Source organism: Spermophilus citellus (assembly GCF_964194105.1).
Source record: "Spermophilus citellus genome assembly, chromosome: 3".
NCBI lineage: Eukaryota > Metazoa > Chordata > Mammalia > Rodentia > Sciuridae > Spermophilus > Spermophilus citellus.
The window spans coordinates 61,246,951-61,272,449 of NC_138184.1; the positions used below are offsets into that span (position 1 = coordinate 61,246,951).

Sequence of the window (25,499 nt, forward strand, 5' to 3'; positions counted from 1 at the left end):
AGATGGGGGTGTGGTGTGACTCGGTGGTGGTGGTACAGGCCCCCATTCCCGTGGCACAGTTAGGGTTGTCGGGTGTTCCACGTGGAACCTCGCTGGCCGCCCGAAGCACTGCCCACTGTGCCTGGGTCTTCCTGTAGTGAACGGGTAGTACTGCAGGGGAAGGGCCCAGGCTGACCTCAGCTCCACTAGATTCCCGACCATCCCTTCAGTTCAAGTCGCTTGTTCGGATTCGCGCCATGGGGAGGTGGGAACACCCGGGAGCCTGTGGAGCCATTCCAGGCCGCCTGATTGTGGTGCCGGGCGTGCACCCTCGTGAAACCTTCCCATCACCACTGGGTTCTGTTCTGTATGCCTTGTCTGCTGGCCATCCGGGAAACAAGCTCTCCCTCCCCGCTCAAGAGGAGGAAGATCCAGTGCCATGCCAGGAAGGGATGTGGTGGGGACCTTCAGCCTCTCCCCACACACAAAGAACGATTCTGAGGTGGATCACTTGGCTCCTGCATCCACAAAACATGCAGCTAGCAAGAATTGACTTGACTTGCAGAACACAATCGCCTTGGAGTTGCACCCTCCCAGAAGGTCATTCCTCTGAGGCTTTTCTCCAGGGCCAGCCTCAGGCGCCACTTGCTGGGAGAAGTGCATGTTAGAGAAAGCACCAGTCTGTGTCCTAGTCACCATTGGTCCCTTTTCCCTGCTCCTGCTGCCTGCAGGCCACTGACTTGTGCGCCCCCACCCCTGCGGCTCCTGTGGCCACCATGGCCTGCCTGCCCTGTCAGAGTGGGGCTGGTAGCCTGGAAGGAGGCACCCGGGAATGCTTGATGATAGGGGACCTGTGTAGGGTGCTGCAGAGAGCCCTTCCTCCTTGGAAACACGATGTGGCTGCTCTCTGGAGCGTCATTCTTTGCAAGCTTGTGGGGAACCTGGCTCTAAACTTGTTTCTGTGTAAGGATTTAGTAGGTAGCAGAGCACCTCCCTCACTGGTATCTATTGAAAGTCATCCCTCCACACAAGGGTGTGTGTCTGTCTGTCTGACTTTGTCTCTCTTTTGCCGCCTGTGCTCATTGCCAAAGCTTCCAATTGTTTTTAAACACTGCCCTTGGTCCCCCAGGCTGGTGTTTGAGGGGTGCACCCCTGTCCCCACCAGGAGGGGCCTGGCATATTCCCAGGCTGGGACCAAGTCTGGGGAGGGAAGGAGAGCAGCTGGGCTCTCCATGTCTTGGCCCTCGCCTTCTCTGCCAATGAGGCTGGAAGAAGAGAGGGGCCCTGGCCAGAGCAGGTGCCCCTCTTCCCTCCGTGCTCTGGGGCACATTTTTCCTCCCGGGAAAATTGTCCAATTGTCCCAGCTTGAACTTCCTTTTTCTTCTCCTTTTCCATCTGTCTGTCTTCTTCTCCTCCTCCTGTCTTTTTTTCTTTCTCTCTTCCCTCCCTCCTCTCCCAGGTCTTTTTATACTCATTTTTTAAAGGTTCTTTTTAGTTATACTTGATTTAGAATGATCGTACAAGTATTTCCCATTCTTATTTTTACATAGAGGATAATTATTTCGGATCCTTTCCACTGTCTTTCCTTTTATTCATTTATAATCAGATACATTAAATCATTACTTTCCTGCCTCTGGACCTTTCTTTTTAGGGTGGGCAGTACTTGGGATGGAACCTCAAAGCCACACGGGGCGCTCTTGGGTATTTCTTTTGTGTGTTTGTTGGTTTTTCCTTTTTGAACTACTTCTGTATCCCCTTCCTTCCTTCCTCCCTTTCTTATATCTTATGGAGATATTTCCTTACCCTTCTCACCTGGACTCATCTCCTCTGTCTCCTTGCCTGTCTCTCCTCTTTCTCTTTCTCTCTTCCTCCCTTCACTTTTGCTTAGGTGTTTTTTTTTTTTTTTAATGTACTCTTATCTCCCACCCCACACCCTCACTTATGGTGGGGAACTATGTAGTATGGGACTGATTATGTGTTTATATGGCCTTCTCTCTTTCCTGTTTTTCCTTCCTGTCTGTCCCTCCCTCTCCCCCTCTTCCTTCCTTCCTTCCTTCCTTCCTTCCTTCCTTCCTTCCTTCTTTTCTTTTCATTTCGTTCCCAGGGTTGCCTGACCACTGGGTCACATCCCCAGTCCTCTGCATTTTTATTTATTTTGAGAGGGAATCCCTAAATCGCTGATGCTGGCATTAAACTTGCCATCCTCCTACCTCATCCTGGGATTACAGGTAGAATTATAGAAGTATGCCACAACACCTGCCCAGGTAGCTCCATTTGTACTTTCCTGATGGAACCCATACACATCTTAAACTAACTGTGGTTCCTCTCTTCTCCATTCTCTTCCCTTCTATTTGGGATCTTTATTTCTTTCTTAATGGGATGGGGCACATTTCTTGCTTTCCTCTCCTTTCTTTCTTTGCCATGGGAAACTCTCTTTTTGCTTGCCTATTCAAAAGTGAGGTCTGTCTAGGTTGCCCAAGTGTTTCCCGTGCCTCAGCCATTCTCGTGAGTATCTGGGGCCATGGGTGCTAGACTCAATACACTGTTCCACCTATCTGATTTTTAACTGCTCTTATTGTTCTGTTCCAGAATATTCGGCTCTCCTTTCTTCTTCTTCAAAAAAAAATGTGGCACCACACGATATGTGACCAGGTTGGAGGGATCGGGATTTTTTTTTTTCCTCCACAGCTGCCAAACATGCAGTAGGACACATCTGTACCTCCCACATTGGAGGATCTCTAGAGGACCTTCAAGGAAAACACAAAATAGAAGTGAATCCTAGAGATTCTTCCCATGAGATCCCTCTCTTTCTTCCACTCTTTTCTTCGGGGAAATGAAAATCCAGGTTTAAATAAATAAAAACAGATATTTGAAACACAGACTGGATTCTCTAGGTGCCAAGTAAGTCTGCAGATAAAATTGGGTCAATCCTTTAATGGATCCCAGAACATCTGCAGGTACTCAATGCCCTGTATTCATGCCCACACCAGACCAAAGCCCCTCCCTCTAAGGTCTTCCCAGTCCACTACTCCTGGACACCTAACCTGCCCTGTTCAACCCCGCCTGGACTGGGACATATGGCACATATCCTGTCACATTTTTCCAGGTTGGGGTGGGTTGGGTCCCAGGGGAACAGGCCCAGAGAGATTTTTTTCTTGGTTTTTCTTTGTATTGGTGACAGGCAGATCTATCCAATCCAGCTGGAATGTGGGGTGGGATAGGATAGGGTGGGGTGGATGTAGAAGGGAACAGCAGTGTCCTGAACCAGGAAACCCAGAGTAATTCCTTCAGAAAATTGGTAGAGGGAGGAAGAGAGGGAAAAAGTGGATGTTCAGGTGGAGAAGGGGCAAAGTGCAGGAATGGGCGGTGTTTACAATTTCAATACACACTGTTTATAAATACAGCATCATAGCAGGGACATAGCAGAGTGGTGGAAAGCAATCTAACAAGAATGTGAGTTTCTACTTTATTTTCTTTTTTCTGTTTTCTTTCTTTTGGGGAATGATTTAACCAAGGATTGAACTCAGGCCCAGTGGGCCCTATTCTGTGTTTTACTTAGAGACAGGGTGTCACTGAGATGCTTAGCACCTCGTTTTTTGCTGAGGCTGGCTTTGAAATTGCGATCCTCCCGTCTCAGCTTCCAGAGTCGCTGGGGTTACAGGTGCCCAGCTCCCTGTCTTAATAAAATGCAAAAATAGGGCTGGGGAGGTGGCTCCATGGTCAAGGCCCCTGAGTTCAATCCTTGGTAAGCCACTCCCCCACACCACCCACCCCCCCAAAAAAAATAAAAGTAGGGCAGGAAATATGGGTCAGTGATTGAGTGTCCCTGGGTTCCATTCCTCCTACCAACACTTCTGAGCTGCTGAGATGACTAGCATCCAGCTGCATTATACTTTTAACTTTGAGGAGGCAGTCTAAGATGTGGACTGGTTTTTGTGGTTTGTGAAATTTCTCTTGTTATGCTCGAATTCAGGACCCCCAAGAGACCACCAGAGACCAAGATCGATGTAAGCAGCAAAGAGGTGTTTATTGCGAGCTAGCTTGGTCCTCCATGCATACACAGCGACTGGTGATACTGAGAGACCCCGAAGCAGGGTTTGCAGCAGTTTTGTACACTCTTTGGGGAAGGCAGGGATGTCACATATATCATAGCATCTCTTAGCAAATCATCACACACTGCAGGAAAATCAAAGAACAACACTTAACATTGATTATCACATTCAGTGGCAGGGAAAAGTTGGGTAAGGGTGATTGGTGAGTATAAGAGGGGATTCATTTGAACTGATTGGTTTAAGCCACAAGGGGAGTATGTGCTGAAATACATGGTTTCCTAAAATGTCATCAACCACCATAAACAACTGGGGGGTCATTTGACATCTCAGGTATTTTCCCTGTCTCATGCTGATTGGTGGTTGCTAGGGGTTGCTATGGGTCCTCACCTAGCCTGACTGAGTCAGGGACACCTGGTGCTGCAGATCTCTCCTGTTATTTGTAGATAAACAACTCAGCAGGGTGGGTATGTGCCTAGGAGTGCTCTGTGGGTCTTTCCAAGGACAAGGGTCATGCCCCCTTCTTTGGACAGGCTTTGCTCTGAGGTAGAGGCTGGTTTCTCACTTTCTCTTTTTCTTCCACTCACTTCTCACCCTTTTTCTCCCTCTCTATTTTACTGAGAGTTTAGGCTTATTCTTCCTTACTTAATTTTTATCTTCAACTCCTCTAGTAAAAAAAGAAAGCTCTAACTGGGCTATGTGGTCCTCACAAGCCACACTGAAAATCTTAGGAGGCTTAAAAAAACAAAAAACTTTTTTTTTTAATCCATCCTGGTAATGGAATGAATTGAAACCAGAACCCACCAGACATGCAAGTCTAGTCTATTTTAGGAGGCTGTACCACTGAGCTACCTTCCCATCCCCTCTTATGCAAATCTAAGGGTCCATCTCCCACCTACTCAAACCTTAAATTATTTATTTATTCATTTATTTATTTTTAGTTAGAGATGGATGTTATAGTTAAAGCTTCCTCCCAGGGTTTCATAAACTGACTTCCAGATCACTCACATATAATCAAATCAAGCCTTTATTGAAGCACACTGCTGGCGGCTGACCAGAACATAAAGCCGTTCCCCTGATCAGCACCAAACAATTGCAAGGGCACTCCTTATAAGCCTGAAAACCGAAAAAGGGATGCTCAGGGGGTCTAGCCAATGCAAGCAAGCCAGGTTGCAGAAGTGGGAGAGTCCAGTCAAGTGGAGGGAAGCCTAACCAATCACAGTTAGCCTAGTCACCCCAGTTACAGAAACAGAGCCCCATTACCCTGGTTACAGAAACAATACCCCATTAGGTAGTTTGGTGTTCTTAAAGATTTCTATAGCAAAAGGAAAAGAACATTTTGCCCCAGTCTTGTCTCTTCTACTTGGCATGGTTGTTTTACAGGATGAAGTCGTAAAACAAAATGGAGTCACACATTTGCTCCTACTATCACATGGACACAATAATTTTGTCTTATTTATTTTTACATGGTGCTGAGAATCAAACCCAGTGCCTCACACGTGCTAGGCAAGTACTCTACCATTAAGTGACAACCACACCCCCACCTCCTGATACTTTGGGTCTCCCAAGAACTGATCAGAGATGAAGAGTAATAGATGACAGAATAAGCCTTCAAGTCATTAAAAACAATCTGATCTTCCTTTGAACTTTAAGCTGTCATGCTGCCTTGTTTGTAAACTGGGGTCTCTATGTGGTTGGGTCACAAATTCCTCTCAAGTGATCTTTCCTCCAGTGACAGGCTTCTGCCACTAAACCAAGCTTTATCATTTCCTTTCAGCAAAAGAGCTCTAAGTTCAAAATCTGTGGTACTAGATAGTCCATTAAGGGGGGAGAATGGAATGCATCTACTGTGCTTCAGTTTCTTTTCCTTGGGGGCAGGGTGGATTGGTGTTTCTTTAGTTTCTTTGTTGTAGGTCCCAAAGAAACCAACCCAGGGGATCTGGCATGCTAAGCTCCTTTAAACTCTATCATGACTGTGCTGTTTCTTCCACTGCTGGCTGTCATGTTTTTGTTGTTGTTATTTTTGTTTGTTTGTTTTGTTATTGTTGTTGTTCTTTGGACTTCCAGCTTTGGCTGAGGAAGAAAAAAATGGAGCCCTTTGGGGGGCATGGGGGGGGGGACAAGCTGGGCTTCTTTCTGGTTCTTTGTTTCTACAGTTCTTTCCTCACTGGGTCTGCAGAACCCATTCCTTTGGCTGTGGTTTTGCTTGATAGTACATAGAGAAAGTGGAAATCTTTTTCATCTATTCATTCATCACTAATTAGAAGAGGAGGCATTTGAGGGCCTTAAGAGAATCATAGTTACTCCCTCCGATTAACCACGCTTCACTGAACTTCTTCACTTTGAGGTTCAGAGGACTGGGCAGAAATCACATGGAGTTAACATGCCCAGCAGGCCCTCTCAATGCTTTGTGTTTTTATTTTATTTTGTTTGGTAGGGGAGGGTGTGAGGTCCAGCAATGGATGTTGACCAAAGGAGACAGATTTTAAAAGGCCACTGAATGAGGCTTTGAGATGTTGCTCCAGAGCACAACCTGATCAGACAGACAGAGTGAACAGGAGAAGGGTCAGAGGAGAAAACCCGTGGAAGCTCCATGGGACTGGAAGTTTATGGGGCTTATGGCAGGAAGGGAAGGGCTTCGGACAGGAAAAGGTATTTTTAGAGTTCCTTATCCCGGTAAAGTTGGTTGTTGGAACTGGATGAAATCCAGGATTGGCCAGAAGACTCTGGTGATTGACAGGTGTTTGTTTCCCATGCTCAGGCTGCTTGGTTCTTTGTTCCTAAGTAACCACCACCGACCTGACAGAGGGTACCAGGGATTGAATTTAGGGGCACTCTACCACTGAGTCACATCCCCAGCCCTGTTTTGTATGTTATTTAAAAACAGAATCTTACTGAGTTGCTTAGGGCCCTCGCTTTTAGCTGAGGCTAACTTTGAACTCCTCCTGCCTTACCCCCCCTCCCGCCCCTCAACACAACTGCCAGGGCGAAGCTTTGTTTTAAAGAGTCTTCACCAGTTCTAAGCTGCCAGCACCTGGGGATGTAGGACCCAGATGGAAACTGCAGCTCAGATTGGACCCTGCAAAATAGACTGGCCCTGCAATTCAACCCAACTTCTGGATTCTCCTGGGGTGGAGGGATGGGGGAAGCAGGGAGGAGGATATCCTGTGGGGGGGGGGCTGGGGGGGCAAGGCAGGGATGGAGCTCCTCCATACTGTCCCTTCGCCCACCTGGGGTTCCCCATCTAGGGTCACTCCTGGCAGCTGCCACACCCCTGCCTCCAGAGCCACAGGGCACTCTTCAGTATTCTCTTCAGGATCCCCAAGGGCGGCTGCAGTGCCACCGCAGCTGGGGCGGTCCACGGGAAGAGCCTAGCTCATGTGTAAGGTCACTACCCAGCCCTCTGCAACTGCGGACTCCCCAAGCCCCCAGGAGACCGACCACCCTCATCCACCACAGCTCCCAGTACTCTCTGGACTACCTTCACCACGGGAGAGAGGGGGGAAAACATGTCCATTTTATAATAAACCTCAGTGGCAGAGAGGTGAAAATAGGACAAGGGGAGCCGCTTGGTAATGGGGGAGGTACTGTGGGGGCAGGAGAGCAAGCCTTTGGTGCTGTCTGGCCTGGAAGGCATGCTGCCGTTTTGGAGGAATTGTGGGTGGGGGCAGCACCACCCACAACCTCAGTGCTTACCCAGCTGGGCTTTGTCCCAGCCCCACCTGTGCAGCCCTTAGAACCAATTTGGCATGCACTGCTTCCGGAGATCTACAACACTGGGGAAGGGGGGAGTTGGACCCATCTGTGAGAAAAGAGGGAGAGCGAGTGCCCCATAAGCCCCTCCACATGGGTACTTCCCAGCCGTCCCAGGGCAAAAAAGTTAATACTAAATATTCATGAAACAAACTTCCATGCTTTCACCATAATCACAGGGACACTCCACATAAAATGTTAAAATGGATTAAATGCATTACACCTTGTGGCTGGGGTTGTGGCTCAGGGGTAGAGTGCTTGCCTAGCATATGTGAGGCCCTGAGTTCAATCCTCAAAACCACATGAAAATAAATAAAATACAGGTATTGTGCCCAACTACAACTAAAAAATAAATATATTTTTAAAATTCATATGGCAGGCTTTCTCAAAATATGCCCAAACAGGCTATGGATTTTCTGAAGCTGCAATCACTGGAGCAATTTTAAATTTTAAAAGGGCCATGGGTTGGGCTGGGGTTGTGGCTCAGTGGTAGAATGCTTGCCTATCATGTGCGAGGCCCTGGGTTTGATCCTCAGCATCACATAAAAGTAAATAAATAAAATAAAGGTATTGTGTCCAATTATAACTAAAATATAAATCTTTTTCCAAAAAACAGTCCACGGGTCTAGGGATATCGCTCAGTAGCAGAGCCCTTCTGCTGCCCCCAACCTGTGTAGGCAGCTGAATTTAAGTTCGCTCGTGTGAATTTCTGGGAATACCAAATAAAGATGAACACAATGTCTATTTTACTTTGTGTGGTGCTGAGGATCAAACCCAATGCCTCACACAAGCTAGATGCACACTCTACCTCTGAGCCCAAACCCCAGCCCATGCCCTATGACTTTGTGAGCTGCAGAAAGCATTTCAGTTTATAGCTTTCCTCCCTTCCATACCAATTGTCTTCATTTCCTTAAGTTTTTTTAAACAAATTTAATGTTATATTCTTTATATCTTTATTTTATATTTTTATTTTTATGTGGTACTGAGGATCAAACCCAGTGTGTCACACATGCTAGTCAAGATCTCTACCACTGAGCTACAACCTCATGCCTCCTTAACTTTTTTTTAGTTGTAGGTGAACACAATAAATTTCTTTTATTTATTTTTTAATGTGATACTGAAAATCAAATCCAGTGCCTCACACATGCCACAACCCAGTCCCCCTCCTGAACTTTTTGATGGTGAAAAAACACATGTCAAAAAGGCTGGGGGTGTAGCTAAGTGGTAGAGCATTGGCCCAGCAAACTGAAAGGCCCTTGGTTTGCTGGCCCTTACCCTACATTGCCAAGAACAACAACAACAACAAATGACAACAAAATCACTCACCATATATTACCACTATCACTGACATCCACATCTTTGATTATTTTCCTGTCTTCACAACACTGAAACATCTCAACCAGTGGTGAAAATAGTGTCTTTCCATTCATTGCTTCTAGCATGGAGTGTAAGATAACAAAAGATCAGGCATGGTGGCCCATTTCTTCTATCATCCTAGGGACACTGATGGCTGAGAAAGATGGGAAGATCTGAAAGTTCAAGGCCATCTTCAGCAATTGAGTAAGGCTCCACATAACTCAGTGAGAACTTGTTTCAAAGTAAATAATAAATATATAAATAAATAATAAAAAAGAGCTGGGGAAGTGGCTCTGTGGCAAAGTGTCCCTTTGTTGAGTCCTAGTAACAACAACAAACAACCACAAACAAGTTCTGTCACTCCTTCTTCTCCCCCCTCTTCCAAAACTGCTCCATTCCTTCTTCCTCAGCCAGAACTAGAGGTCCATAGGGAAAAAAAGGTGATGGCCAGGGGATGGGGAACAGTTCAACCATGATAGAGCTTGTACTTACTGCTTAGCATGCTACAGGCCCTGGGTTGGATTCCTTGGGACCTACAACAACAGCAGCAAACAAGCAAACAAATAACAGACAAAGGAAAGATCAATACCAAAAACAAACACACAAAACAAAACAACACCATGAACCACAGTTGATTCATTTCATCCTTCCCCTTTTTAGGACCTCAAATTTTGAATTCAGATTTTCTAATTAGCCTCTGGGACTAGAGGTGAGTTCCACCATGCTCATAGACAATTTCCTTTTGGGTATTCCCTTTCCATTGTCTTCAACTGATCCAACTGGAAGATAGGGTACTATTGTATCCCAGGAGTGCCATTTGTAATCTAGACTTAGCAAGAAGAAAGCAGTGCACCTTCCTGGCTATAGTGATTGGTTTAGGCATCAATAAAGATTTATTCTGATCAGTTCCTCAGCCCATTTATTGATTGGATTATTTATTTGTTTATTTTTGGTGTTATGTTTTTTGAGTTCTTAATATATATCTTAGAGATTAATGCTTTACTGGAGCTGCTGTGGTAAAGATTGACACTTCACAGACGAAGAAATACAACTGATCAACAAACATATGAAAAAGTGTTCAATATCTCTAGCAATCAGAGAAATGCAAATTAAAACTATTCTAAATCATTACTGTCAGAATGGCAATCATCAAGAATACAGGCAACAATAAATGTTGGTGAGGATGGGGTGAGCAAAGTACACTCACCCATTACTGGTGAAATTGCAAATTGGTGAAACTACTATAAAAAGCAGTATGGAGATTCCTCAGAAAACTGGAAATGAAACCACCATCTGACCCACTCCAAAATATTTAAAATCAGCATACAATAGTGACACAGCCATATCAATATTTATAGCAGGTCAAGTCACAATACCTAGACTATGAAACCAATCTAGATGCCCCTCAATAGCAGAATTGAGAAAGAAAATGTGGTATGTATATTCAGTGGATTACTACTCAGCTTCAAGGAAAAGTGAAATTATGGCTTTGCCAATAAATGGTAGGAGTTGTACAATATCATGCTAAGCGAAATAAAATCAATCCCACAAAGCCAAAGGCTGAATGTTTTCTGTAATATATGAATGCTAATTCACAACAAGGCAGGGGGCATGAGGGAAGAGTATTGTTACCTTAAATTAGGTAGTGGGAAGTGGTGGGAGGAGAGTGGAGGGGACGTGGGAATAGGAAAGATAGTAGAATGAATCAGACATTATTACTCTATGTATATATGTGACTACACGACCAATATTATTCTGCAACATGTGCACTCAGAAAAATATAATAATATTCCATCTATGAACGATATATCAAAGTGCATAAATGCATTCTACTGTCATGTATAACTAAATAAAACAAAGTAAGGGCTGGGGTAGTGGCTCAATTGTAGAGAACCTGGCTAGCACTGAGAAGCCCTGGGTTTAATTCTCAGAACCACATAAAAATAAATAAATAAAATAAAAGGTTTTGTGTCAATTACAACCAAAAAAATATAAATGATTATTTAAAATAATATTTTTAAGAAGAAAAAAAACTAAAAATAATTTTAAAAAATTATTCTGCAACAGATTGGGATACATGTAGAAGATATGAACTGAGAAATTGCAAAATCTTTGTGGGCAAAAAAGGAAAGAAGTTGGTCAAATAATTCACTATAACTTTTATGCAGTGACATTGTAGATAATTTTCTCCCTGCTTTAAAACAAATCATTATTTTTTCCCCAAATTCTGTAAGTGTTCAAAGATGCATAATAAAATTTTTAAATGATTAAAAAAACTCTGTCTGGGGTTGAGTATATAGCTAAGTTGGTAGAGTGCTTTCCTAGCATGTACAATGCTCTCTGGGTTCAATTCCCAGCACCAAAATAAATTTTAAAAAAATAGATAGACAGACAGACAGACAGATTAAAAACCTCATTACTCAGCTTCACAGTGCCAAAGTCTGGCTGGGCACAAATAACCGAGCCGCCACAAAGCACTTGTATGTTCAAACAGGAAACTTTATTGCCTGAACTCCACCAGCACTCCAGGCACACTCCCTGGGAACTCTCCCTCACTCCCCTGGGCTGCATGAGCTCTCACTCTGGGAACCACAGGGAGAACTCAAAGGGAACTCCAAAGTAGGGGGCGCCTGAGGCAGCAAAGGTCATATATACAATTGAATACACAGATTAACATAACCATCATCATCTCAATGGCTCACTGGTGTCACCTCTCAACCACTCCCTTCTAGCAAAATGCTGTGCATCATAGTGACTTGGCTGTGGCCCTCAACATCTCCTCTATTCTGTTTAATTAAACAACACGCAATGTGGCTTAGGGACCATGCCTGTCTTAGGTTGTCCAATACTACATATGGTCCTTACTCGTCATAGGATGAGCTGACCTCAAGGCGTCAGCCTCCTGTCTTAGGTTGGTACCATTGCAATTGGATCTTACCAGTCATTGACTACTAGTCCAGCATACAGCCATACTTGTGGATCGGCCTTTGGACCAGTGAGGGGGTAAGGTTCTTTGCCTCACCTCTGTTGGCCCCCAAGTTTGGCCTTTGCCCCAATGGGGGGTGAGGTTCTTTGCCTCACCTCTGTTGGCCCCCAAATTTGGCCTTGGTGCCAGTGGGGGGGAGGGTGAGGTTCTTTGCCTCACCACTGTTGGCCCCCAAATTTTAGACCATCACAAGCAAAAGGGAGGAGGATGCAAAATGCCACGACACCAAGCCAAATGATGGTTCCTTTTGGGAAAATTGTACCAACGATGACACCATCAGCAAAGATACCGCAGCACTACCACAATTCACTGCACCAACAGATAGTTCACAATGCATACAAGTGATACATAGTCCAGGCAAGTACTGCAAGCAGTTCAAAGCAGAGGAATCCATCAATATGTCCATTTCCTCCCAAAGTAAATCGACTCCTTGATTGAGCATCACTTGTTGAGTTATTATTCATTGATGCATCAGTTTATACAGTTTGTTGTGATAGCTATTACAGAAGCTCTAGTTTGGTTTTATCTTTGTCTTCTCCAGCACTGGGATGAAGATAGGAATTCTGGCAATCATGGCTAAAAAAAATTATGTAACATTCCAGCAGGCACTAAAAAAAAGCAATTTTCTAAACAATTTAGTATTCTGAATAGAATTAGATATAATGAAAAGGAAAGGTGAAAGTAAACAGATCTGTTAATCTCCTTTTTTGTTCACATATTAAAACAATCCTCAACAGCTCTTTAATTTAAATTAAACCATTTAAATCACGTGAATAATAAAAATATTTGGATCGATTTTTTCATGAGCGCTCTAATGGATAATGTGTCCTGGGCACTACCCTGATGGTGTTGCTGGGTTCCTCCAGTGCCCCATATATTTGTGGTCGTAGGCCCCAGAGCATTGGGCCCCCCTGTCCGTTTTTTGGCAATGTAGCCCGATGCTTTTCTCCATGATATATCGTGGGTCAACACCTGGTCCTTGTCAGTTTTTTGATAAAGAAATACCCTCTATGGTGGTTTGAGAACAGCATTCATTAGCTCAATGTCTCCCTCTATGGCATCATGGGCAAATACCTGGTATTCTACCCCTTTGATCATATCCAGTTTTGTAAAACCCTCCTCCTATGGAGCAACTCCTTCTAAAATGTCCTGTTTGTCCACAATTGTAGCATGTTTTTGGCCTGGCACCTAAAGCCTGTTGTATTGCAGCTGCCAAGACTTGCTCCTGTTCATTAATGTCTCTACATAATTTAATATATGTGTTTAAATCTCCATGTTTCCATGGTCTAATGACCTCCCTGCACCATTTATTTGCTTGCTCGTAAGCTAGTTGTTTTATTAATGGCATCACTTGTTCTACATCCCCAAAGATTCTCGTAGCTGTTTGTATAAGCCTATCTACAAATTCAGCATAAGGTTCATTAGTTCCTTGTATTATCTTAGACAATTGTAAATCTCCATGCCCCTGTAAAGTTTTCCATGCCCTAACTGCAGCTGAAGCGATTTGTGAGTATATGGCAGGATCATATCTAATTTGTTGCAACTGACTCTCATAAGGTCCCTTTCCTAACAACATATCTAGATTTCTCTGAGGATAACCAGCTGCCGCATTTCGCTTAGCCGTCTCCATGCAAAATTCCTGATTGGCAACCTTCCATAACAGATATTGTCCTCCATTTAGCACAGCTTTGCACATACTAGCCCAATCTGCTGGCGTCATGTCGAAGTTGGTAATGGATTCGACCATACTTACAGTGAAGGGTGTTTGAGGACCATAGATTGTTACAGCCTCTTTCAGCTGCTTCACTGTGTTGAAATCTAGAGCATGGTGAATTCGCTGCCCTTCTGTTGTCTCAAATACAGGGCATCGTAATCTTTGAGGTCCCGTCTCAGGATCCCATCTATCAACTACGGGGGTTTGGGGTCCCCCAGCATATCTTGTCTCCATAGGTGGAGCTGTTGGTTGGATACTTATGCCCTCTGGTAATAGAAAGGTGTTAGTAGCAGCCTCCTGTTGTATCTTTTCCCCTGATGGCTTTTTCTGCTCTAAACTTTCTTCCCCTTTCTGATTATCTCGAGAGGCCTCCTCTTTTTCCTGATCTAAAATGTCTTCTACCATAATCTGAACTGAAAGCTTTGGACTAGGCAAACAAAATCGTATCATCATCCACAATGCCAATGTACCAACTGGCAGAGTTCCTGGGTTTTTCTTTTCCCTCTTTCTTAAGTCTTCACCATGACGGTCCCATTGTGATATATTCAACAACTCCTCCTTAAAAAGCCATGGGCTACATTTTTGTATTGTATCAACGTAAGCCCTGACTGTTCTTGGTTTTACTGGGGTGCCTCCTTCCTCTAACAATTTACTTAACATTCTTTCGGTTTGTTTTTTGCTAATTTCTGACCCCATACTTCTGCTACATTGGTAACGCAACCCAACAAGATAACATAAAACAAAACCGAAACATAATGAAACAAAAATGGAACAAAAATTCGTTGTATCAGTTTTTCTATTTTCTTGATATGTGTATCCATGGTTTTTCTCTATCTCTTCCTCAGGGCCGGACAACTTCAAACTCTGAGCCAACCATTTTCCCCAGTTTGCCTGAGAAAGTTCTAGGGACAGGCAGCTTGAAACAAAAACAAAACAAATCAAAACAAGGACACATTGTTTTTTGAAACACACACCCATTCTCTCACCCTCCCTCAGGGGTGAGCAATTTCACTTAAACCCAAGCTTCAGGCGTCCCCCGCACAGGCCACCAAATGCCGCAGTCAGGCTGGGCACCAAATCGGGAGGTCATGAGCCACTTGTAAGTTCAAACAGGAACTCCTTTATGCCCGAACTCTCACCCGCACTCACAAGCACTTCCCAGGAACTCTCTCCCTCTCCACCAGGCTCTGTGCGAAATCCACGGGAACTGGAACTCGGCGAGAACTCAAAAGTAGGGAGAACTCAAAAAGTAGCAGGCGCCTAAGGCAGCAGGAGCCACCCTATTGCTGCCCTATTGCCAGAGCAGCCCAATGGAGCTGCCCTATTGCCGGACAGCAGGGGTCTATAGACAACTGAATACACAGCCTGTTTCAATCCAGGATCATCCAGTCACAGCAATTATACACAGCTTAACTTAATTATCATCTTAATGGCTCTCGATGGACACCTCTCAACCACTCCTTCTGGCAGAATGCTAGGCACCATCCCAACTTGGCTGTGGCTCTCAACAATTTTGAAGTCTAGAAATTAACCACATGGGGCTGGGGATGTGGCTCAAGCTGTAGCGCGCTCGCCTGGCATGCCTGCGGCTCAGGTTCAATCCTCACCACCACATACAAACAAAGATGTTGTGTCCGCCGAAAACTATAAAAAAAAAAAAGGAAAGGAAAGGAAAAAGAAATATTAAAAAAATTCTCTCTTTAAAAACAAAAATAAAATAAAAAAGAAATTAACCACATACCTGACGACAATTTATTTTTGACAGGGTTGTCAAGATAATTTAATAAAGAATAGTCTCTTCTACAAATAAGGTTAAGATGAATGCTTATTTACAGGCAAAAAAATGAGATTGTTGTACGATGATTATCTCAAAGTAAACCACAGAACTAATTTTAATGCCAAAACTATAAAAATTTACACAAAAGCAAAATTAAATATTCATGAATTTAGATTTGGCAATGGAGCCTTTGGCTGCAAAAATAAATTCAACAAAAATGTTTAATCTCTACTAAAGTAAAAGTCCTGTGCATAATATTACATTATCATGGAAGTAAAAAGACAATTTTAACAGAGTTTTCTTGTTTTTGAAAAGTTGTGTCAACAAATTCTTAACCTGAGCTGAAGGCCAGTTATTTCCCCGTTTGAAAATATGATTAGAGCCATGGACACAACACTTCTGTTTCAGGTTTTCACACTGCAGTGCCCATATGCATCCTCCATGTAAACACAAATGCCAGAGACCATACTGTTAGGGACAACTTGCACATTCCAGAGTCACCCAAATTTTTTCACCTATTAAATCAATGTGGTTCCATAAACTTTTGTTGATCTGATATAAACTGAAACGTACAAACTGTGTCTTAGGGATCTAGACTGTGATAACCATGGACTGTATATGCTCTCTATGTTCCTTTGTATCAATACATTTTTCTCTTCAGAGCCATATGTAACAAAATTGTTTGAATTTTTATCTGCCTAAATGTCGTTGTTTTGTGCTGTAAACAAAAAATATTAAAATTTACCAAAGCCTAAAACTGGGAATAAGCAAAACAAAAGGAAATCAAAGCTATGGAAAATTGAAAATTCCATACACCTTTGGGAGGATGCAAAATGGTACAAGTAGTGTGGAAAGCACCTTCATGTATTATAAGCAATAAATATATAAATAATTACAATAAATAATAAATTACAAAATAAATCAAAATTCACCCCAGACATGTACAAAAATAACTCAAAACATAGTTAGAAAATAATTTGTATATGAATATTTATAGTTGAATTATTCAAAATATCCAAAAGTACTGGGCTGGGGCCATAGTTCAGGTGGTAGAGTACTTACCTCACATGCACAAAGACCTGTATTCAATCCCCTGGCACTGTGCATGTGTGCATGCACACACACACACACACACACACACACACACAGAAAAATTGATATTAATAACCAAAGGTGAAAACAACCCAAATATCTAATAACAGATTCACTGATAACTGTCACTTATGGTGGTGCAACCTAGAATCCCAGGAACTCTAGAGGGTAGAAAGTGGAAATCACAAGTTTGAGTAAGTTTATGGAATCCCTGCCTCAAAATGGGGGGAAAAAAAAAAGGTCTGGAAATGTTGTTCAGCACAGTAGTAGAGTGCACCTGGATTTATCCAAAATACTGCAAATAACACAATAAAAACCACAACTGATAACTAAAATTTGGTATGTCCACAAAGTATTTTACTCATCAATACTTTAATTAGAATATGCTAAAATATATAGCAAAAATAGCCTTGAAAGCATTATGTTAAGGGAAATAAATTAGAGGAACTGGCCACATACTGTATAGGTCAAATTATTTTAAATTTTATGACAAAGCAAATGCATTGAAAAAAAAAATGTATCTTAGTCATTCCAGGACATGAGGGAAGAAGAAAATGGAAATGGGTGTTGGAAGGCACTGGTTGTTGTATGTGCGTGTGTGTGCGCGTGTGTGTGCGCACGTGTGTGTGTGCGTGTGTATATATATATCAGGAACTAGATAGTTCTGATGTTTTCCAACACTGTGAATACAATAAATGGTACTGAATTTTATCCTTAAAAAGAGTTATAAAGGTAAATTTAATTTTATGCATATTTTACCAGAAAGTAGAAGACACAAGTTTGTACAGGAGGCAGAGAACAGTCAAATCCACTGCCAATAAAAAAGGGCAAACAATACTACCAAAATTGTTTCCTATTAAAATCCATTCTTCATAGAACAAGAAAAAGCAATCACGAAATTCATTTTGAAAATTAACAGGCCCAGAGTAGTTACAACAATACTTAGCAAAAAGAGTGAAGAAGAAGGCATCACAATACCAGACCTTAACTATACTACATGGCAGTAGTAACAAAAATGACATGGTATTGGCACCAAAATAAGACATGTAGACCAACGGTACAGAATAGAAGACACAGAGAGAAATGCACATAAGCACCTTATCTCATATTATTCAACAAATGGTGATAGGAAAACTGGAAATCCATATGTAGCAAAATGAAATTCTACCTCTATGTCCCACTCTGCACAAAGATCAATTCAAAGTGTATCAAAGACCTAGACACTAGAACAGAGACCATGCATGCACCTAATAGAAGAAAAATGCGGCTCAAATCTTCACCAGGTCAGCTTAGGAATTGACTTCCTTAACAAGACCCCTAAAGTGCAAAAAGTAAAACCAACAATCAATAAATGGAATACATTCAAACTAAAAACTGCTTTTCAGCAAAAGAAGCAATAAATAATGTGAAGAGAGAATACAGAATGGGAGAAAATCTTTACCACAGGCATTAATCTCCAGGATATATAAAGAACTCAAAAAACTTAACACCAAAAAAAAAAATAATAATAATAATAATAATCCAATCAAAAAATGGGCTAAGGAACTAAATAGACACTTCATGGAAGAAGAAATACTATCAATCAACAAACATAGAAAAAAAGGCTCAACATCTGTAGCAATTAGAGAAATGCAAATAAAAACTATTCTAAGATCTCCTCTTACTCCAGTCAGAATGGCAATTATGAAGAATACAAGCAATATTAAGTGTTGGTGAGAATGGGGAGGAAAGGGCATACTCACACATTGCAGGTGGGACTGCAAATTGGTCAACCACTATGGAAAGCAGTATGGAGATTTCTCAAAAAAACTTGGAATGGAACCACCATTTGACCTAGCTATCCCACTCCTTGGCTTGCACCCAAAGGACTTTAAATCACCATACTACAGTGAAACAGCCACATCAATGTTTAGAGAAACTCAATTCACAATAGCTAAACTATGGAAACAACCTAGATGCCCCTCAATAGATGAATGGTTAAAAAAAAAAAAAAATCAGTGCATATACACACTGGAATATTAGGCAGCCTTAAAGAAGAATGAAATTATGGCATTTACAGATAATATGATTTAAGTGAAATAAGCCAAACCCCCCAAAAAACAAAAGCCAAATGTTTTCTCTGATAAGTCAATGACTATCCATCAAGGGAGGTGGGGGGTGATGAATAAATTTTGGATTGTGCAGAGGGGAGTTAGGGGAGGAAAAATGGTGTGGGTATGGGAAGGATGATAAAATTAGACAAACATTATTACCCTATACACATGTATGATTACCCTACTTTTGTGACTCTGCACCATGTATAGCCAGAGGAATGAAAACTTGTGCTCCGTTTTTGTACCATGTGTCAATTCTAAAATGAATTCTACAGTCATGTATTGTGAAGAGACACTCAAAAATGCAAGTGATAGTTTCTGAATAAAAATTATTTTTCATAATAAAAAAACATTTACATTACTATGCCATGGCTATATATATGATCATTAGTGAAGTGTTGTTATTTTCTTCTTATGACTCATTTACATTTGTATGAGAAAAACATGTCTGAATAGTCATGAATATTGGATATCTGTCAATTTTCCCTATATACATAACTAAATGTAACTTAAACTATATTTTCATATATTCACATTTATATACATAATAGCACAATTCACAATGGCCAAATTGTTGAAGCAGTTCAGATGCCCATCAACAGAAGAATGCATCAAGAAATCTCTCTCTCTTCATCCATCTCTCTCTCTCTCTCTCTCTCTCTCACACACACACACACACACACACACACACACAGTTTTACACGATCATAAAGAAATTTTAAATATTAGCATTTGCCAGTAAATGGATGGAAATGGAGAATATTATGCTAAGTAAAACAGATTTAAAAAATCAAAGGTAAAATGTTTTATCTCATATGTGTCAGCTAGAGCAAAACTAGGAAAATGTGATTGGATATCATAAACATACAGGGGAGATTAGAGATTGAGAAAAGAAGGGACAGGAATGGAGAAAAATGTGGACAGAATTGAACAAAATGTTATTTGCATATATGAATATAACACTGTCAATTACATATTTTTGTATATATAAAGTACCAATGAAAAAGAAATAAATGAGAGAAAGAAAGATTAATAGATTAGACTAAGGAGAATATTAAGAGGAAAGATGGAAGAGAAAAGAAGGTAATAAGGATTAAAAGGGAGAAAATCAAATTGAACCATGTATAATTTTGGCAAAATAAACACAATATGTATAACAATGTTGTAATTAGAAAAATTCTTTTTTTATTTGTTGTTATTTTGGAATTGGTAAGAATTACACTAACGTTACCTCATAAGCAAGGAAATTTCTATACCACAGAGTCATAAATCTGACACAAATGTATGTTTCTAATCTTTATTTTTGGAAGATCATCTCTTGTCACTCTTTCTCATATTTATTGTTTTATTGTTTTAAGCCATTTATTATTATTAAAATAATCTCATATCTCAAGTAATATTCTATTATTATCATCATTATCATTATTTTCTTGACACATGTTAAGAATTCCATTGTGCAGCCACAACTTTGTACTATTTTGCATTTATGTCTTGTATAATCACTTGCATATCTAATCCAAAATCAAACCTTGTTTCTATAATGATCAATGTCATCAATCTCACCAAATATTCAGTCCTCTGGACTTTACAGTCTCCTCATTCTTGCATTGGCTCCAGCTTAGGGTTGATAATACTCTAATCTACACTGGAACATAGGCCTTCATTTGTATCTACCACACACTACACAAAACCTTGTGCCAGGATAAACAAACAAAAAATGCTGTCATCTGACATTCCCATATTCATACAGAAGCAATTATACAAGTCACCTCTATGAGGAATAAGCCACACTGACAAGCAATAATAGGAAAACACAACCCTGACAAATAAGTAGAGAACAAAGAAAATATTTGACAACTTATTTTTAGATTGTCCTTACAAATATGCAGATATATGCTCATGACAAAATCCAATTTAGATAGCCATCTTTCTGTCTATAATTTTATTACCAACTCCACTTTTTCAAAGTCCAACTCTCACAGGTTTGCCACAGCTTTTATTCCAAGTTCACTACGATCATATGAAACTGATTAAACATGACAAAATTTACCTTTCAATTACAAAATCAGACCTAATTTTTGAGGAAAAAATATGGCCTGCAGCTAAAGCATACTACATACAAAATTGACTTAACAAGTACTTATAAAATATTTCGATTTACAGTAGGTGACCACACTTTATTTTAACCTGCTCATGGAACTCTCTCCAAAATAGGTCATATTGAAGGCCACAAAGGAAATCCTAACAGAGAAAAATGTGCAACCAATGCTTTGTATCTTGTCAGGTCATTTTTGCCTGAAATCAGTAGCAAGAAAAATTAAAGATACTATACAATCAGATGGCAATTGAATAAAATACTTTTGAGTGTATGTCATAAAATAAATAAGGAGAGAAATTTTTAAAATCTTAGATTCAAACAACAGAAATACTATATATCAGAATTTCTGGGACACCATGAAGGAAGTTCTAAAAAAAGAAAATGCAGTTATGAGTTCCTACATAAAATACCAGAAAGACACAAACAAAATAACCTAGTAATACATGTGTCAGTCTTATAAAGACAAAATCAAATTATTCTCCAACTGAGTATAAGGAAAGAATAAAGATAAGAGATGAAATAGAGAATAAAAAGAGTACAAAGGATTGATGAAGAAACTAGTTGGCTCTTTGAAAAAACATTAATGAAATGAATAAACCCTTAGACAAACAAATCATAGGAAAGAGAAATTCATAAAATTAGAGATAAAAGAAGCAATATCACTACAGAGGCCAATGCAATTGAAAGGATTATCAGGGACTATTTAGAAAACTCATATTCTAATACATTGGAAAATCTGGAAGAAATGGTTAAATTTCAAGGCATACATGACCTACCAAAATTTAACAAACTGCATATTGAAAACATAAAATAACAATAAAATTCAATGCAGCTGGGCACAATGGCACATGCCTGTAATCCCAGCAGCTAGGGGGGGCAGAGGCAGAAGGATCATGAGTCCAAAGGCAGCCTCAGCAATTTAGCAAGGCGCTAAGAAACTCAGTGAGACCCTGTCTCTAATAAAATACAAAAGAGGGCTAGGGATATGGCTCAGTGCCCCTGAGTTCAATCCCCAGTACATCCCCACCCTGCAAATAAAAAAAAAAAAAGGAATGCAAATAAAGCAATAATACCAAGCTTTTCAACACAGAATCTCCTGGACAAGATGACTTCAATACTAACTTTTACCAGAACATTAGGAGGAATTAACACAATGCTCCTCAAGTTATTCCTCGAACTAGAAAAATAAGGAACACTCCCCAATTCATTCTATGAAGCCAGTATCATCATGATTTTAAAAACCAGGCAGGAGACCAGCTGTGTTGCATGCCTATAATATAAAACTGTGTTGCATACCTATAATCCGAAAAATTTGGGAGGCTGAGCCAGAAAGATCACAATTTCAAAGCCAGCCTCAGTAATTTAGAAAGACCTTGTGTTTTAGTTAGTAGCTATTTAACCACTGTGACTAAAAGAATGAGCACATTTATACAGGATGAAGAGTTTATTTCAGGGCCTGGAGTCTTAGAGGTTTTAGTCCATAGAAGGCCAGTTTCATTCCTCAGGGCTCAAAGTGAAGCAGAGCATCATGATGGAAAGAAAGAGTGTGACAGAGGAAAACAGCTCACATGGTGATGAGAAAGCACTTACCAGACATAAATATATACCCCAAAGCCCTGATCCCAATGCACTATTCCCTCCAGTGACAACTCAGTTAATTCCATGCAAGAATTAATTCACTGATAGGGTTAGGCTTTCACAATCCAATCAATTCCTCTCTGAATCTTCTTGCATTGTCTCTCATGTGAGCATTTGGGGTACACCTCACATCCAAAACTTAACAATCTCAAAATAAAATTAAAAGAACTGGGATTGTATGAATTGAATGGTACTGGGTTTAATCCCCAGTACTACCAAACAAAAACCAAAGCAAGATAAGAACACTTCTTGAGGGAAGAAAATTACAAACCAATATAACTAATGAACTTAGATGAATACCCCCTCAATGTGATAGCAAACCAAATCATATTTAATAGCACATTACAAAGATCATACAGCATGATAAACTTGTTTTTATTGCAGGACTGCAACAAGCACAAATCAATATACATATAATACACCACATAAATACAAATATAAAATTCACATGATCATCTCAATAAATGCAAAAAAAAAAGCCTTTGACAAAATTCAATATCACATCCAGATATATAATCTGAAGAACCTGTGAATAGAAGGAAATTGCTTCAACATCAAAGGCTACATAACACATCTAATACCAGCTTCCTACTTAATAGGGAAGAGCTGAATGCGGTGCCTTTAAATGATGAAAAATAGAAAGGACACCCACCCCCACCACTCCTATACAGTAAATACTTAAATTTAGCTGAAGCTTTTAGCAAGAGGCAAAAATTAAAGGGATACAAATAGGAAAGGAAGAAGTCAAATTATATGTCTACAGATGAAATAAGGTTAAACTTAGAAAATACTAATGTTTCCACCAGAAGATTCCTACTGGTGATAAACAAATGCATCAAACTTACAGAATAAATAAATCAGTATGAAAATCAATAACTTTTGCCCACAATAATGAATCTGTTGAGAAATAAATCAAAAAACTTGTTTTATTGCAAATAACTTAAAAATGCTTAGCAATAAGTCTAACAAAAGAAAGTAAAAATTTCCATGAGAAAAATTACAAAACACTGAGAACATTAAAGTCATCTACAGATAAACTAAAGCCATCTACATTAAATAAACTAAATAAACTAAAGCCATCTATACACTGAAAAAAAGCCATCAGATTACTTAAAGCCACCTACAGATGGGATATAATCTTGATCAAAATAACAATATTATTATTCTCGTAACTAGAAGGAAAAAAAAAACCCTCAGCGTCTTATGGAATAGCAAGCAATTCTGTAAACTGTAAACCCGAAAACAGTGTTTCTGGAACAAAAACAGACACCATTAAACAAAACTGGAGCTACAGAGACCTAGAAATGTTTCACCATCTAATTAATGATAAAGATCTCCAAATATGCTTTGGAGAGAAGTCCTTACTTGACATCCATGCATATTATGAAACTATATTATTATGTTAATCATCAAGGAATAACAATATAAGCAAACTCCACACAGGAATCCATTTGCAGGTATGTTAGAACTATATATTAAATAGCGATAGAGAAGTCTAGAGAAATCAATCCATAACAAGGCCAGTCTCAGAAACTTAGCTAGACTCTGTCTCAAATAATAATAAAGAGGGGGGGGGGGAGATTGTGACTCAGCGGTAGAGTGCTCCTCCAGCAAGTGCAAGGCCCTGGGTTCGACCCTCAGCACCACATAAAAATAAACAAACAAAATAAGGGTATTGTTTCCGACTACCAATAAAAAATAAATTTAAAAAAAAAGTACCAGAAACCCAGATCAGTTCTTAAAGTATCCCTCTCCTCAATGGTCCAGTAACAAACTAAAGTAAAGAAAAAAAAATGAAGTAAAAATGCAAACGAGCTAGCTCAGGAAGAAGCGAGTTCCCTATATCCTACACCTCCTCTCCCGCGGGAAACCCGCAGGTGGAGACTGGATGAAGATAATCCTGCCCCCAGTCAGCCACCACCATCTGGGAAGACACTGGCTGCAGCCACATGGCGGCCAGATAGGGTTAGAACCGGGGGCTGAGGGTGCCCTTGGGGGGTGGGGAAGGCTGTTCGCGGTTCTGCCACGGGCACGCTCGCCATCTGGAGGGCCAGTGGGACTGAGGGGGGGGGGTTACTGGGACTGAGGGGAGGTACGGCCCCGACGAAGCTCAAGCCTGCCTAGCAGAGCAAGATTGCCTGGAGTCGCGTCCATCGGCTCCGGTTCCGCCACATCCACGGTTCCAACAGTCTCTGCTTCCCCTCCCCCTGCCGCCCGCCACCCGCCTCCCTCTCAGGATCCGGATGCCACGCCACACTCACCATTTCCTCGTGCTCAGAAGCCAAGCCTACGACCCAAGAATCTTCAGAACCCGCACAGCACCGCAACCGGGGACTCCAAACGTGACAGACGATCCTGCAGCTGAACAGTAGGAATGGCGGACTCGGGAGAAAAGGACCCCACGAGATCGAGGAAGCCCGCCCCCTTCTCGCTGGCTGCACACAGGATTGGACAGTTGTCAGGAAGTGCTCCTGATTGGACAGGGCTTGGGTGCCTGCCCACCCACCCCCAGTATGAGCCCAGTAAGCCTTCTTTTTGAGTGACAGGGAATTATGTCCAATCCTTGCATGAATAAGGCCAGAATGGCAGGTTCTTGGTTGCATCCTGGTTTGTTGTTGTTTTATTTTTTTTTCTTGGATTTTTGGGTTTTTTTTTTCCCCCCCGAGGTCTGGGAATTGCACCCCAGAGCTTCCAACCAGCATAACATTTTCATTTAACCTTGCATATAATGTAATTTCCGTTTATGGATTACATATGCCTGTATATTATTCATGGTTGAAAATGATATAGTGACAATTACTATGAAATTTCATTTAACTTTTCTGCTCTTGTTAGGAGGCAGATTGAACTGGGAAGCAACCTCTTAAAGCGACAATGTCCAATGAAAACAGCATGTAAGGCACAAGGGAAATTTAAATATTTCTATTATTCACATTAACAATGTGTTAGACCAGGATGCAAGAA

At 41.0% G+C, this 25,499-nt stretch overlaps 1 protein-coding gene across 4 annotated transcripts in view; it reads right to left on the minus strand.

Annotated features, from left to right (window-relative positions):
• The window catches only part of LOC308643750 (zinc finger protein 283-like), a 123,812-nt gene extending 98,648 nt beyond the window's left edge, over nt 1-25,164 (minus strand). For all 4 annotated transcript variants that reach the window (XR_014020800.1, XR_014020801.1, XM_081283890.1 and 1 more), the window contains exon 1: nt 24,797-25,164. Coding sequence is in view for 2 of the 4 variants with exons in the window: in XM_081283890.1 (XP_081140016.1) it covers nt 24,797-25,138 (342 nt within the window). In the remaining 2 variants the exon portion in view is untranslated. The remainder of the gene's footprint in view (nt 1-24,796) is intronic.
• Nucleotides 25,165-25,499: the final 335 nt, after the last annotated feature.